This window comes from Poeciliopsis prolifica, unplaced genomic scaffold (genome assembly GCF_027474105.1).
Source record: "Poeciliopsis prolifica strain line A6 unplaced genomic scaffold, Auburn_PproV2 SCAFFOLD057, whole genome shotgun sequence".
In the NCBI taxonomy this organism is placed as follows: Eukaryota; Metazoa; Chordata; class Actinopteri; order Cyprinodontiformes; family Poeciliidae; genus Poeciliopsis; species Poeciliopsis prolifica.
In genome coordinates, this window is record NW_026562432.1 from 459684 (window position 1) to 474677 (window position 14994).

At 37.7% G+C, this 14994-nt stretch overlaps 1 protein-coding gene across 3 annotated transcripts in view; it reads left to right on the plus strand.

The window, feature by feature from the left end:
* The window catches only part of phkb (phosphorylase kinase, beta), a 97923-nt gene that overhangs the window by 4738 nt on the left and 78191 nt on the right, over positions 1-14994 (plus strand). For all 3 annotated transcript variants that reach the window (XM_055060070.1, XM_055060069.1, XM_055060068.1), the window contains 2 exons: positions 519-605; positions 13538-13676. In XM_055060070.1, coding sequence (XP_054916045.1) covers positions 519-605; positions 13538-13676 — 226 coding nt within the window. The remainder of the gene's footprint in view (positions 1-518; positions 606-13537; positions 13677-14994) is intronic.

The following is a 14994-nucleotide window of genomic DNA, read 5'->3' on the forward strand; positions in this document are numbered from 1 at the left end:
AAGCTGATGGAAATTATGCTAATTTAAGTAAGAATGTGAATTTTTCAGTGGGCTACCTGTGGTATTGACCCAAGGTCAAATCTATTAAAATGCAAATTTAACAAAGAGAAAAGTGTGTGGAAAAACAGAGAAGGCCTAGCAGAGGGGGGTTCCCTCCACTGCCTGCTCTCTCAGCTCACTCTGTAACGCCTGGTTGAGTGCTACATTACTATTCGAATTTCTCGTTCTCTGTGTGCCTATTATAGTTTGATCTGAGCCCTTTGTGATGCAGTGTGTTGTAGAGAAAAAAAAATTATTTGCTGATAGTACATCTCGTCTTGCTTCTATTCTCTGTTGCTTGTTTGTTTGCATTAACTGGAAATAGTCAAATTTATGAGTCAATTCGTTTAGATATGCACAACAATGTTGTCAATTTCCTTTTCCAACACACATTGGTAAATAAAGCATCAATTGAAGTAAAAAAAGGAAATGTGCTACTGTGTGGGATGGTTTTTGTGCAATAAATATGTTCTCTACAGGTTCCATCTATGAACCTTTAAAGCTGTCCAATCTCCAGCGGGAGGATGAGCCACTATGGGAGAAGCTGGACCGTTACTACAATGCAGGTAAGTTCATTCACTCCCCATGGAAAAGTCAATGGACCAAAAATTTAGTTGACCATTTTTGACTCAATAAATATCTTCTTTGCCTAAAATATGCATCAATTTAGACTACTTTGACTTAGCCGACCTTCTTACACAATTCCGATTTTCCGCACCTTTTCAGAATTGTAGCCTCCCTTTGGTTGTGGTTTGGTAATGGGAGTGCCGGAAGTGAATAAAGCCATTCAGTCCATGTTGGCCTTGTTTCCAAATATTAAGCAATTATTCAGAGCAAGAGAAAGGTTTAAGACATTTTATTGTTGACAAAGACGTCCTTCTCCCAAGCAGGTTGTTTACAATGCACACAATCTTTCTGTAAGCTTCATCAAACGAGCTTTACATACATCATCATCATGTCTAACTGTTAGCAGTTGGGTAAAATCAGATCCAGTCCACGCTTCCAGCAAACAATCATTTTTCAATTGCTGAGGGATTTGATGAGAAAACCAAGGGGTTGTTTTTTACCAGGCTACCTTTCCCATAAAGTTATCAGGTTTCAGGTCTTTTCTACTGACATCCCAATATATTGTCATTTCACATTACTGCATCATGGATACTTCTTGACTAAGACAGGACGTTATAACCCACCTGAGATCATTGGGAGCCAAATGTTCCTTCCTGCTGATGTCTTTCCATCTTGGCTTTCTATGAACTCTTCTTGAATCATGCAGACCAGAAAACTGACAAAATATTTTCTTCCAGGGAGATGTTTAGGATTGGTTAGCCAGGTGCACTAATGAGGACAGGTTTAATTCTTGACCTTCCTGAATGATGTGCAACCAGTAGGATAAAGCTTTGCACTTTACAGGAGCTAATGCTCCAAACTCTAGTAAAGCAAGAAAAGAGGGCAAAAACAAATGCGAGAGACTGATTATAGAAGGGGAAAACAGGACCTGGGTGAATAGTAATGATGTTGGTGATCTTTCATCCATCAGTGGTCTATACCTGCTTATCTTTGTAAGGCTGTTGGGGTGAGGCTGCTGACCGTTTCCAGATGCCATTTGGCAAGAGAGGTATAGCCTAAAAACATCTTTTATTCTTTTATTGCATATACATTAAGGGACTCTTCTTTTAATTATCTGTCATTTTAGCCAATATTGTTTGAAAATACAGCCAGCGGGATAAAACTGAGCCACTGGGGGTTTCACATTCAGCTTATCAGAATATTTCAGAACTGGTTAATTGACACATTACGCACTCTGAAGTGAGGCTAGCTAAAAATGCAGAGTATCAATTAGAGTCTTGGCAAGATGCCGTATGTCCTCCGCTAGTTTTGAGCTTTTTATTTCTGTGACTAAGGATTTTGAATGTGGTGCTGTATCTGCAGTGTGTCACTTTTCTGTCACATGAAATATAATTTTCTAAGAATGATGGATTCAAAAAAACTCACATTGTAAGTAAATTAAACAATTTTGTATGTCAGCGGAATCAGAAGTGGGTGTAATCTTCTGTCTATAATTCAAAATTTTTTCAAGATATCAATGTCAAACTGATGACTTGACATAGGACAATCCAGACTTAAAAGTCATCCATTTTGTTTTGTAGTTCTGGCCAATTTGTCTCCATTAAACAGGAAGTTGATTTAGCTCCCACATATTTCTCTCAACTTTTTGATGCCACATAAACAGATCCTATTTAAATGAGTCTGAATGCCATTTTTAAGACACAGAAACATCTCAACAGACGTAGACTGTGAGCACTGACTAGTCAAATAAAGAAATAATGATAAAAAATACCACCACATGCCATATATGGTCTGGGCATAAAACACATGAATAAAAAATACAAGATGCTTGCTTCTGTTAAAGGTTCTCTGATTAGTAGTTTTATAAACCCCCTAAAAGTTCTGAAGAACTCGAGAAGGACGCAAACTTGATGATGGATAGTTGGCAGAGCTCCGGTGCAGGTGATAATTCTAGGATATGTAATCAGTGAAGGAGGCTGCAGCACCACTGCAGGAGAGATAAATACACATTAGCACTGATTGCTGAATTACCAGCAGCTGAGAGTGCAGCACTGTAGAACAGCAGTACCTCCCCACTCTCACACACACTCTGTGCCACACGGCTGCATATATTGTCCTTGATTCTTTGTGCTCACTCAGATTTTTCTTTTGGATTTAAGCAAATTCTCTTTGCAGTATAAAGTGAAGAAGATCAACACATAGGTACATTTAGTCTGAAATATTTAGTTGAAAACAAGTATTTGTTTGGTGGAGATGTGAATAAGAGAAAATAATTCTTTCAAATTGGGTAATACATTTGAGTTGTTTAATTAAATTCAGAAGTACTTTATTAAACTCAGTGGGAGATTAAATGTAACTCAATTTACAAACTTTTTGTGGACAAGAAGGGTCTCTTGTAGCAGTTTGCTTTACAGTGGTCCTGAAGACGCCTCTAACTGAAGACACTAGCGTTTCTATTGTGTGCAAAAGTTTAAGGAATTTTGCAAATGTCCAAAAACACCACAATATGTAAAATTGCAATTGCAGTGCTTCCATTAAATAAGAAACACAATTAAAATCACATGATTAAGTTTGTTCACACATTAAGTCATTAAAAAGCATGCTGTGATCGTCTTCTTGGTGATTTGTGCTCGAGGCAACACCCAGGTTGACACCCAGTCACATGAGACTCATATGATACAAAAAAAGTGTCTCCATTGCAGTTTGACAAAATAAACTAAATTCATTATGGCAAAAAAATAAATAAAAAATCAAAATAACACCTCATGCTAGGAGCAAAACTTTTTCTTGATCAAAAAGGAAGAGTTTTTTTGTTCCTTTTTCAAAATTGGTGTGTTTCCAGTAAACCAATAATGCAATTATCTGGTAAATGGAAATGCAGTGACAGTTGCTTTATAGGATCAGTGTTTGTCCAAAAAAATCTTGTTTTACACCATAAATATAGATTTATTTTCCAATCAGAGACAAATAAGTGTCATCTGATTTTTGCATTGGACGTCATCAGAGGAGACAGGCACAAAACAGAACCGGTGTCGTCTTCTCTTTGGCAGAGCAGCTGACAAATTGTTGAAACCTCGGAAATGTAGCATATAGAGAGGCACGACTGAAATGACCAGATGTCGCCTCAGACGCATTGAAGTGTCTGAAGCTCAGCAAAAACTACCGGTGACAACACAATGGTTGTCAGCAACAGCTGATGGTGGGATTCAAGCAGTTGTTAATACAAGTTTTGATTTAGTTTAAAAAATATGCACTCATGTCTTTACAAAATTCAGCTTTTCAATCGTACTATTTACAAGTCAATAAGTGTGATAATGTGTCCCTACAGAACATAGATGACAGCGATCAGATCTGCATGTAAGGGTCACTTTCCAGCCCTTTTTTTCCTATTTGTTTTGCCTCGAGATGTCAAACTCCATTCTCCCTGCTTTTTATTTCTGAGCAAAATCAATGGAAGTAGATGCAGAGAGCAGAGGGAACGGGCCGAGCGCAGCACTTCATCCCTGCTGCTAGAGTTCCACTTAATATTCAGTGTTGGACCATGCTAACCTTGGGTTCATGTGGTTATTAGTTTCTGGTATTACAAAACCTCTTGTCCCCGAGGGCCAGCGCTGATGTTACTACTGTGGCCATAAACTGGGCTTTTCCTAGTTGTCTGCATTGAATGGGGAGAAACGTTTGACGTACAGACTGACAATGTAGCTTCAACTGATGTTGGTTCGCTTTGTACGTTGATGTTGGTATTCTCAATCTGTTTGTGTTCAACATGAATAATTTATAACTAGGTAGATTCAGATCTGGTGAGCGAAAGCTGCATTTTTTCATTCACCAGCTTGTAAATGTGTATAAAAGTAGAATAACTGTGAAGGAGAAAAGGTGTTTGTGTTCCTCTTACTTTTACAATTTTACTCTATGAGAAAAATGAGGCTTCTCAAAAGATGTTATAAATTCATAAAGTAGTCAACCAGAAGTTAAAAGTTGTCAATTTTCGGCTCTGATTTGTGATACTGGAGCGTCACTTTTTACTTGTTCTTAAATATTTATATGGGCAAGAGGAAGAGTGCGCAGCGCCCAAGATGCTCTGGGTACACAGAAAAACTATCACTTTCAGTCAATTAACCTGATAGGACAGGCATTTAATGTATCATTTATCATTTTTGCAAAAATGTTCTTATAGTGATAGTAATTTTGATTTATGTTTGACGGCCAGGATTGTTGTTTGTGCTATTTTGTTGATTTATTTTTTCATTCTTTGTTGTTTGTGAGCATAAATACCTTCAGAAGTAGCATCTAATGTAACTACAGTTTAATTTGAAAAAATCACATTGTTTTCCTGAACAAGCCTGCTTCACAATATTGAATTGTATTGTAATGACAATAAATGCTACAAAAGATTATGGCAACTTGATCCACATTATCCAGACAATCTGTACTGTGTTTTTTTTTTTTTTTAGTTTATTAAAAATCTTGAAGGTTAGAGAAACATGTGGTGATACATAAATACTCATTATCTTTTAAAACTAAAACTATACGCGATCCAATAATCTGCACCTAATTTTCAGAAGTGCTTTAGCCATGAGAATGATCAGTCAAAATCAGGGCCATAAATTATGTGACTGTATTTGTAATCTCACCCATCAGTCTCAGTATGTGTGATTGCCACTAACGCACTAAAAAGCAGAGACTGCTTCTCCACTTTATTTTAAGTTACTCTACATATTGAATCGCCTGAATTGTATCCATTGCTCTTTGCTAAGTGCATCAGTTACCACTATTTTTCAAAGAGTTAATTTAAAGAAGAGCTCTGCCTGTGCCCTGTGGATACAGTACAGTGACAAGCTAATGGGGAGTTTTCATTAGTTTCTCAAGGAAGCACTAATTTCTCCTGGTGCAGCTCAACCAGTCTTGCTTGAAAATCTTTAGAGCACACATTTGCAGAATTTGGAGCGACACAGCTTAGAAATCAATGTTATTTTTCTACCTTGGTATGCATTTGTTTAACCCTTGGCAACTTTCCACTGGATATCATCCTTTTACAGGGCCAACAACCTCAAACAAATTGTTAGTCAAGAGAAAACAAGAAATGAATCCTGAAGGAAAATTGGAGCGGGACCCTGGAGATTGTAGTGAGCGCTTGTGGAGTAGTTGAGAGATGGCTGAGATTATTGCGAACCCAGATGAGCAGAGGGCATGAAGTGGGGGGTGTAAGCAAGAATTTTAGCTCTGACAAATCAGGTAGAAAGATCAGAAGAGAGCAGTCATGAGGAAAATCAAGTATCTGGTACTGTCTGAGAGCAAAAGTGACAGAATAAAGTGACAAATGTGAGAATAGCATTTTTTTAAATACTGAATGTGTAATGTGATATATGAGAGTGTTGAATTGTAAATACAGCTAAACTGACTGTATAATGGAGACTAAAAAATAAAGACCTAATCTTTCTTGTCATTGAACATAAGTGCAACAGAGTTTTTGTTATGCTTTAGCTGGCAGTTAAATACAATCCATACCCCAAATAAAAACATATAAACTACTTTATTACATGTCTAGCTCTGGTTATGATGGCATAGGAGGAATTTATACTGTAGAACAGCTCTCTGCAACCCAAATATGATACACATGAGCTAATATTACTTAATCTATGAAGGTGATTCATAGATTATTGCTTTTACAAATCAATCATGATCAACATGATTTCATTTTTTACCCCACAAAAAGAGGGTAACTCTTCCAAGTAGTTGAACCCTGCACTTAAAAGATGCAACACAAAAATCCTCCTCATTTCAAGTGCTTTTAAGAATACTAGCAAACGTGGCAAGACCAAAAAGTTTATTCAACTTCATTCCCATTGAGTGACCGCCAGCTCTGGCCACGTCTTTCTGGATCACTGCACAGTTTAAACTTAGCAGAATCAAAGTTTGTTAATGTATCCTGTGAAGAAAACGTCTCTTCCGGGCTGGATGGACCAATTTTACCCATGAACACTCCTGTTGCAGATATGACACAGGCCATTGGTCAGCTCTGATGGAGGCAACGTGTGTGTGTGTGCGTGTGTGTGTCGGTGTACGTTTCTTCCTCTGTTTATGCGTTCAGTAAGGTCAGTCAGCGCAAGCCTTGCGTGTTTTCATTAGCTTGCATTCATTTAGAAAATGAGAGAAGACAATGCAGGGGGCTGAGTGAACAACAGGTGTAGCTCTCAGTTAAAACCAATTTGTTACTATCAGTGAGCGCAGCACTGCCTAGAGCAGCGGTTTTGTTGAAACCTCATAGATTCTTAAAAAAAAAAAAGAAAAGCCTCTGCCAGATTGGATTGTGAAACGGCACCTTAAACAGCGAGGTTGTTTAATTGTTGTGTTGGGTGGCGGCTGGAAGCCGTCGTCCAATCCCCAGCAGGGAACAAAGCCAACATTGTTATCGCCGGCGCGCAGGCCCTTTCGCCAATATACCTGCTTTCGCTCAGTTTCTGCAAGAAAAAGAGGTGGAGAGGGTTGAGGCTGGATGACAATGACAAATCAAACCAGTTACATTTTCTCCATACTTTTTTTTTTTCGTCAGGTGTGCCGTGTTGCCTTCAGCTGAGTCGAAAAAGCAGGGGCAGTAAGCTGCTGCTGCTGCTATGATTAAGCACTATATTTCTCTTATCAAGGAGAGAATAGCAAGGGAAGCTTTCCCTCCATCTCTTACGGTTCATCGTTCATTTTTTTCCCCTCCCTTTGCTACTTCTCTGGTTTCTCATTTATGTGCCAATATGGCTCCACTCGACCGACTCAGTCTGCTCCATGATAACGCTGGTGGCAGAAGGTTGGCTGCTGTAGCTGTTGGGGCTCACACTGATTAGAAAATGGAAGTAAAAGGTTTTTTTTTCTTTATTAGTTTCGTTTGTGTGATATTTAAATAGAGTTGTAGAAGCTACATGTTCAGTTTTCCCCACATTTTACACACTTCCGGTCACGTCCAGCCTTTGTTCTGGATTTATTTACAAAAAAATGTGGAGCTTTGTCTCTGGTATTTTGTTTGAAAGAAAGAGTTTGTCTTAAAAAATGGCAACCGATACTTGTGCAACTCATTTGATAAAAAAATTAATAAATAAATTGTGTTGAATGTCAGACATCAAACTTTCAACACTTTTTAATTTAATAAAATTCATTACAGCATGTTGCAATGGATGTTAACTTACTTAAGGTTGGGTCATGTCACATTTTTACATATTTATTTAAACTGTCACCACGTCGTGAGAGTGCTAGATAAGACAGATAATATGAGAAAAGATCAATTCTTCTATCTTTTCCCAGATCTACTGTCGCTGTCTAATAAATGCACCATCAATGGTGGCCATGCTAACCGGCATTAGCATTGACAGGGAGAGGCTGCAGCATAGCAGAGAGAAAGAGGGTGCATACACAAGGGTGATTGACAGTGCTACGACCCTCCTCCCGGCTCTGATTGGTTGTTTCTGACTGAGCTGAACAGATTATCTGTTATATGTTGTATTGTCAGGACATGGCGACAGTTCTAAAAAGTATGTTAAAAATAACTTTTCTCGTAAAACCTGATAACTACAGCTGTTTAATGTTATGTGAGTTTAGTATATCTCATCCTACGGCACTATTAACAATCTCACCTTGCATGGATCAGAGGAGCCTTATGGTTTGGAGGGACAATGTGTCTCCACAAAACAACAGGGTGTCGCCTGAGAACCCTGGTGAAGAGAAAACGGAGCACAAGCTCCATGTCCTCTTCACCTTCTGTAAAAGAGATGAAAAGTCACTTTGTGGGACATTTCTGATCCTTAATAGTGCCAAAAGACACACTGGAGTTGTAAATGTTTTCATTGACCATTGTGCAGTGTGTGGGCTGTAGGAAAATCCGATCAAATGGTTAATTTGTCCCTTAATTACTCTGTTAAGCAAACCAGCAGTCTGACTGGGAAAAAGGTGGTGGAATACAGAATTTACATCTAAACCAAAAAGAAACAAAAATCTAATGCAAATGAACAAAATTGTTTTATTTTCTTATTTTTTGAGTTTATGAATTAAGGAAATACAACTAGGTTATTTGTTAGAAGGGAAAATATTTTTTGCCTTTTTCGTGTACATTTTTGATAAAGTTTGAAAAATTATGTTCTCACGACCACAACAAATTCCTGTCATTTCTTTCCTGTGAGTTGCCAGACAAAGTTGCCTAAAAGGCAGGATTTTCTTTTTTCTGCTGTTTTTTCTTGTTGTAGCACTATTCTCCCCTCCCCTCCCTGTTGCTGTGTACTGCCATTTAGCAGAAAGACAGCTAATGCAGGTTTTATTTTGTTTTGCTTTTTATTCATGTTGACAAAAACCACCAATTCAAGCAGTTGAAAATACTCTACCAGCCTCAACATTAATATAAGTGATGATCACAGCAGGCTGCGTTTCTATTTTGTTCTCATGATGTCTCCGAAAAGGTATCACATTGCTTCTTCTTTTTTTGTTATTTTTTTTTTCGTCATTATCATTTCTTCAGCCTGGTGGAGCAGTGAAATGGCCCATTGTAAAAGAGCAGCCTGTGTGTGCCTGAGACATTATCTGCTGATTTAGTGGGACATTAGCTTGATGGATGGCAACACAGAAAACTCCCAACAACAGATGATTTGCATGCCAAGAAACTTCTAGCCCGAGACCAAACAACATTCAGCCCCGTCATCGTTTATGCTCATTATTTTACTTTTTAATCCAGAATATAGTGTTAAATCTCCCTAAAACAGGAATAAATCTCCTCTCACTTTCATGAAAAATGGAGATCTTAGAGTTTTCTTAAAAAAAAAAAAAAAAAAAAAAAGAACTGGGTGAAATCTTTGGCAAAGCACTTTATCCAGACTAACACCGTGAGCCTAAAATAATTTACTCTGGTCAGATATATTGACTATGTGTTCTCGCTAATAGCTCGCTCATGGAGGCAGCAAGTAGCGTAACTCTGTAAAGCCACTTCTGATTCATTCTCTTCCTAAATGTCTCCTCATCACTTTTAGGTTGAGACGTTTCACATTTGGACAATTATTTGCTCTTGTTTTTCTGGCAGAATTTTTGCTCAACTTTTTTTTTTTTTTTCTTACTTTTGACCACTTCCCATAATGTGTAACCATGGCAACAGGGTATTGTGCTTTTATTTTTTACCTTTATATAGCTGATGAGAATCTCAAAAGCTCAAATAATATTCTGTGATCTCCAACCCCAAAGTCCACCTGCTTTCCAAGCATACAGCTAGAAACTCAAAGAAGCAAAAGCAAATGAGGTGGATCAGCACTACATGCTAACAATGTGTGTCAGCAGGGCATGCTTCTGCTAAATGCAGTTGTCAGTATGTCATGAGAGTCATGACGCTGTCATACAGCAACAGTGTCTTCAGTCAGAGGCCTCTACGGTTTTGTTGTAAGACTGACTGCTACTGGAGAGCCTTCCAGCCCACAGCATCTCCTTCTACAGCGACTCTTTGGAGACATTTTGATGGTATGAGCTGCAGCAATATTTTATCAAATAAAAAAATTTGAATTGAATATAACTTCACAAATATTAAATAGAAATGCCATTACAGATTTAATTTAGTTTTATTTTTAAAACTTTCTCTGTGTAGTTTGAACGTTTTTAACTGTAATACTCAGATAAGAGCAGGAGGCTAGCGTTAGCACAGCTCTTTATGTTTGTGTGTTCCAGGTACTTCATTAGTACTTTACCAGGAGGTGGACTTTTTGAGAGGTTTATTATTAATCCGTCTAATTCATCCCATTAATCACTTTATCTCTGCCAATGCGACAGCCACCCCCACTTCACCACTTCACCCACTCACCGCTCCAGCCCTTCATTTCCTTCTAGTACACACTACTTCCACTGTTTATTCTCACACACACTCGTACATCCTTTCTGTCTCCACTTGACGTGCTCACACACACTCGGACACATCCTCATGATAATGTCTGTCCTCCTCTGTCTCTTTCACAGTCACTCTTGATTCTTTTCTCTGTCTCTCTTTCGTCCTGAATCAAAGTGCGATCTATAGTGGATGGGCCTTTCATTAGCAACGGAATAATGTTAGGTGGAAAAATGGAGCCGTCTCTTTGAATACATTAGTTATCATTGAGAAGACCTCAGCCTGATGTGTCTCTCTGTGTCACCGTGAGATACTTTAGAGGATTATGATGTGTCTATGCTTTAAACATTTTTTTTTTTAAAGCCTTATTCCTGTTCTGTCTTCTTCTGTTGGTGGATTTTCCTAATAAAGCCCCAGCTGAATGTTTTAGACCCGTTTTTGGTCATTATCTGCTGTGGAGTGTTCCTCTCTCTTAGGTCTCACTAGAACAATTTGTTGATGCTGGGATTTTTACCAGCTTAAGGTGGAACTGTGGGGATTAAAATGAATACCAACAGGCCGTTTAGCTCATATCCAGCGCGCATATTGCTGCCTTGCTTGTACATTGCAAGCTTTTATTCATATATTGTCACATTAAAACCATAACAATAAATTTGTTTTTTTTAAGGACATAGAATTTCACCATGTACTGGGAAGCTGAATGCAAATTTATGCATCACCTTCTTGATTTTATTCCTAACAATGTAGAAGTTCAGTTTTTTTTGTTTTGTTTTGTGTTTTTGCCTTGCAGCAAGAAACTCTTATTTATGAAGAGGAAAGGTTGTGCCATCCTTAGCTGTTAGCAATGACCACAACTACCTGTTGCATCAATTTTTCTCATCCTCCTTTGATAAACAGTATCAATTTCACCCGCTTGGAGGAAATTTGAGCCTGGACATTATATTTAAAGTCATATCAGAGCATCTTAATCAGGTTTAAGTCTGAATTTCAACTCAGTCACTCTAAAACCTTTCATTTAGATTTTAAAAAAAAATTCTTTTCCAGTGAAAACTGTACTTTCTAAGGCTTTCAATCAATAATTTACTGTAAGTTTTACCTTTTTTGTTTGACTTTTTTTGTTCTTTTTCACACTGTAATAAGTTAGTTTTATTTATGAATGAAAACATTTTTTTGTATGAACGCAGGTTATCTTTGCCCACAAAAATATCAAATTTGCTAAACCAAAATACAAAAATATTCAATGAGGGATGCAAAATTCCTTTCTCACAAAATTGCAAATATATTCCTGATCACTGCAAAAAGAGTCATGGGATCACTTAAACCTGCAGCTGCTTTTTTGAACACGACGACACGTTTAACGGGTACACCAAAAGCGAAATGAGGCAGAAAGGAGACATAATCACGTCGGGGATGTTATTGTTTTTGAAACAGATTAACCCCGTTTCCAGAAATGGTCAATTTTGTAAATCTAAACGAGTCTGTTTTTTGCTGTCTAACACCTGCTAAACTTAGACATAATTGCAGGGTTTGCCATCTGCCTGCATTACCTGATACTCGTTCACCATCTGTTTAGTCACTGCTATGCATTCAGACACAATCAGACACGAGAGATATTTACCGAAGGGCAAGGCAGATTTATATTTGTATTTACAGTTGGCAGGTTTGCACTTCAGATGCTTTTAGGAAGATTCATTGTTAAATCAATGTGAATGTAAAGTTTATGGCTCTTTTTCTTCTACATCAGTAATATAAACTGCAAAGGTTTTGCAGGTTAAGGTCAACATGAGGGGCTGAAATGGAGGAAGTTTCTTTTGGTTGTTTCTTTATTTCCTGTTTGTCATTGATGCATAAGTCGAGAAAAAAGGAACAAAGCGATTGAGGCAAACAGTGGTTGTGTAACGACTGCTTTGTTTTGTTGCTCTCAGCGTGGAGCCAGCAAACCGGCACCGTCTGAACATCTGAAAAGCTCCAACGTGAGACGAGAAGAGTGCGCATGTCCTGAAGGAAACAATTTAATGCTAAATCCAACTTTTAGCATTTTGGTTCAAGTTGCTTCTGTTGTGAAACCCGCAAAGAAACTGAAAGAAACCGGAGTTTGAATGAAAAGTGAGCGTTGACTTTCTGTAGTCAAAAAAAAGAAAAAAGATTAGCACATTTATTTATTCGAATTGTAACTCATTGGAGTTTAATGCAGTGTATTCAATTAGATTCATAAGAAGAAAGAAAGCTGCTGTAGTGCTGCTAAATGAATCTGATCATCTTTTACATTTTGAGTAGTAAAGAAAGAACACAGTTCTTAGAATAAAGAGCCAAAAGGGCATCTGTCTTGTTCAAATCTCTATATTTTATAACTTTTTTCAGTCCAAAAGAAACAAAACAGGAATGAAACAGATTAAAACAGTTTAATCCTAAATAGCCTGCTGACATTTTGTCTGCAGTTTTTTTTGCAGGTTTGTCCTTTTTGCAAGGACCATATTTAGACATGTTGCAACCAAGTATTTCTCTTTTATCACAGCCCTTTTGCTACTCTTTTTATTGTTCTACATGCTTTTGTGCAAAATGTGAGGGCCATAGACAGACTTTTTTATTTAAATTAAAGGTTTGACTCCCTCAGAAACTAAAAGGGCATTGGAATTTAATCTGCATCTGAAGACGTTTTTTTTTTTCCCTCTCAAAGCAGAGAACTGTGTAGAATGAAACGAAATGTTTACAGATTTTATCTTATGGATGAAGAACTTCAATCTGTCATATCTCTCGGTTATTTCTCCTTGTACTAATGCTCACATTGTTTTTTGCGTCGCAGTTTTTTATGTTTTCTTTCTCGTTCCAAATCAACTTCAGCTTCTCATTAAACTGGTTGATCTTCAGTTTTAAGAACCAGAATCCTTACAATCTTACAATCAGGCTTTATTGACATTGTACAAAGTGGTCTGTACTGAAAATTAGTTTCAGTGTTGCCCACCTAAAGAACAAAAACCAAAAAAATGATAAACTAACATAAGACATGAGTCGACGGGTACCTGAGGCTGCAGCCATCATTGGAGTTTTACTACGAACCATTTTGCTCCTCTCTTTCTCTCTTCTGTCTTTATCCAGTGAAAACAACCATCCTGAACTACCAGAGCCCCACTACTGGGCTCTTCCCCGTGAAGACATTCTCTGACTTAAAGGAGGCAAAGGTCCGGGACTCTCTCTACTGCGCTGCTTGTGCCTGGGCCCTGGCTATGGCATACCGGTTAGTCAACCTCTAACACAAGTTTATGTTTCATCATTTGAATCGTTATTTAAACAATGAGGCTGTTTTATGATTTGAAAAGCCTCCTGTTTTTGTCACTGTTTATGGCTGATGATATATTTGAAATCTCGTGCTTATTTTGGGGCTGTTTTCATGACTAATTTACCTAATTAATGAGGTGCTTCGTAATTATGGTAATACTGCATGATTACTTGGCAGAGAGCTGGACCGCGTGTAATTGTGGAATATCTGTCACCACACACACACGCACACACACTCAGGTGATTGTGTGTCTCATATTTCTGGCTGCTGTATTTTGAGCAAAGTCTCTCTTGACTCCAATAGTTTATGGTTTTATTTTTTGTTTAATTGAACCAAAGCCTTCATAAAATACTGAAATACTGAGTGAAATCTCCTCAACATGTCAGTCCCTGGATAACAACTTAAAGAAAAACATATAATGCTTTGCAAAAAAAAACATATCCTTTAAACTTTAAACACTAAACATGTTTGACATTTGTAGCGTATTTAGATTTTTTGTTGTTCAAAAATACTTTATTGATCCCAGAGGGAAATTATACATTGTTGTAACTTGTATATTCATTCAAAATTCTTCCGAGTTGTTGTTGATAACGACGGCTGTAAGAAATCTCTGCTAGTTTTTTAACTTCACTATCAGATTGGCGTCAGGCCTCACCAAAACGTTAATAAAACCTCTGAGTCATGTTGGAAAAATTCAAAGATTACTTTCAGGCTAGATCTGCCAGGAGTATGAATAATTTAGGACTTCTCTTGAGGCGCTGGAGGTTTGTTTGAGAATATTACAGAACAAACAGCAAAAAAATAAATAAAAATTGTGGTGCAGCTTAAAACCAAAACTTGAAATTCATAGTTGAATCAGAAAATGATTCAGGCCTGTTTACAAAACACAATACGTACATTTTTTTTTTTTTAAATAAACGGCTAACATGTCTTCAGATTTTAAAACGAGTTCTACGTTAGCATCTCACTCAAGTGCTATAAAGTCCTCTCTCTTTCAGCTCCCTTTATTTGATTAATTCATCACTGGTTAGCGTCTTGAGAAAAGGGCATTTCCCTGAAGTGTGAATAAAACAAACAAAAAAAAAAGACAGAAAACTATGGAGAAAGGAAGATGTGATGATGGTGGGACTAAAATGGTTTGACGCTGAGGAGCAGGCTGGAAAACGGGAGGAATGTCAGGGAGGGATAAGGTCAGCAGAAAGAGTGTGTGAGGAGATAAGAGGCGTAGCCAGGGAAAACAAGGGATGGGAAGGAAAAGCGAGCGAGGAAATTAGAT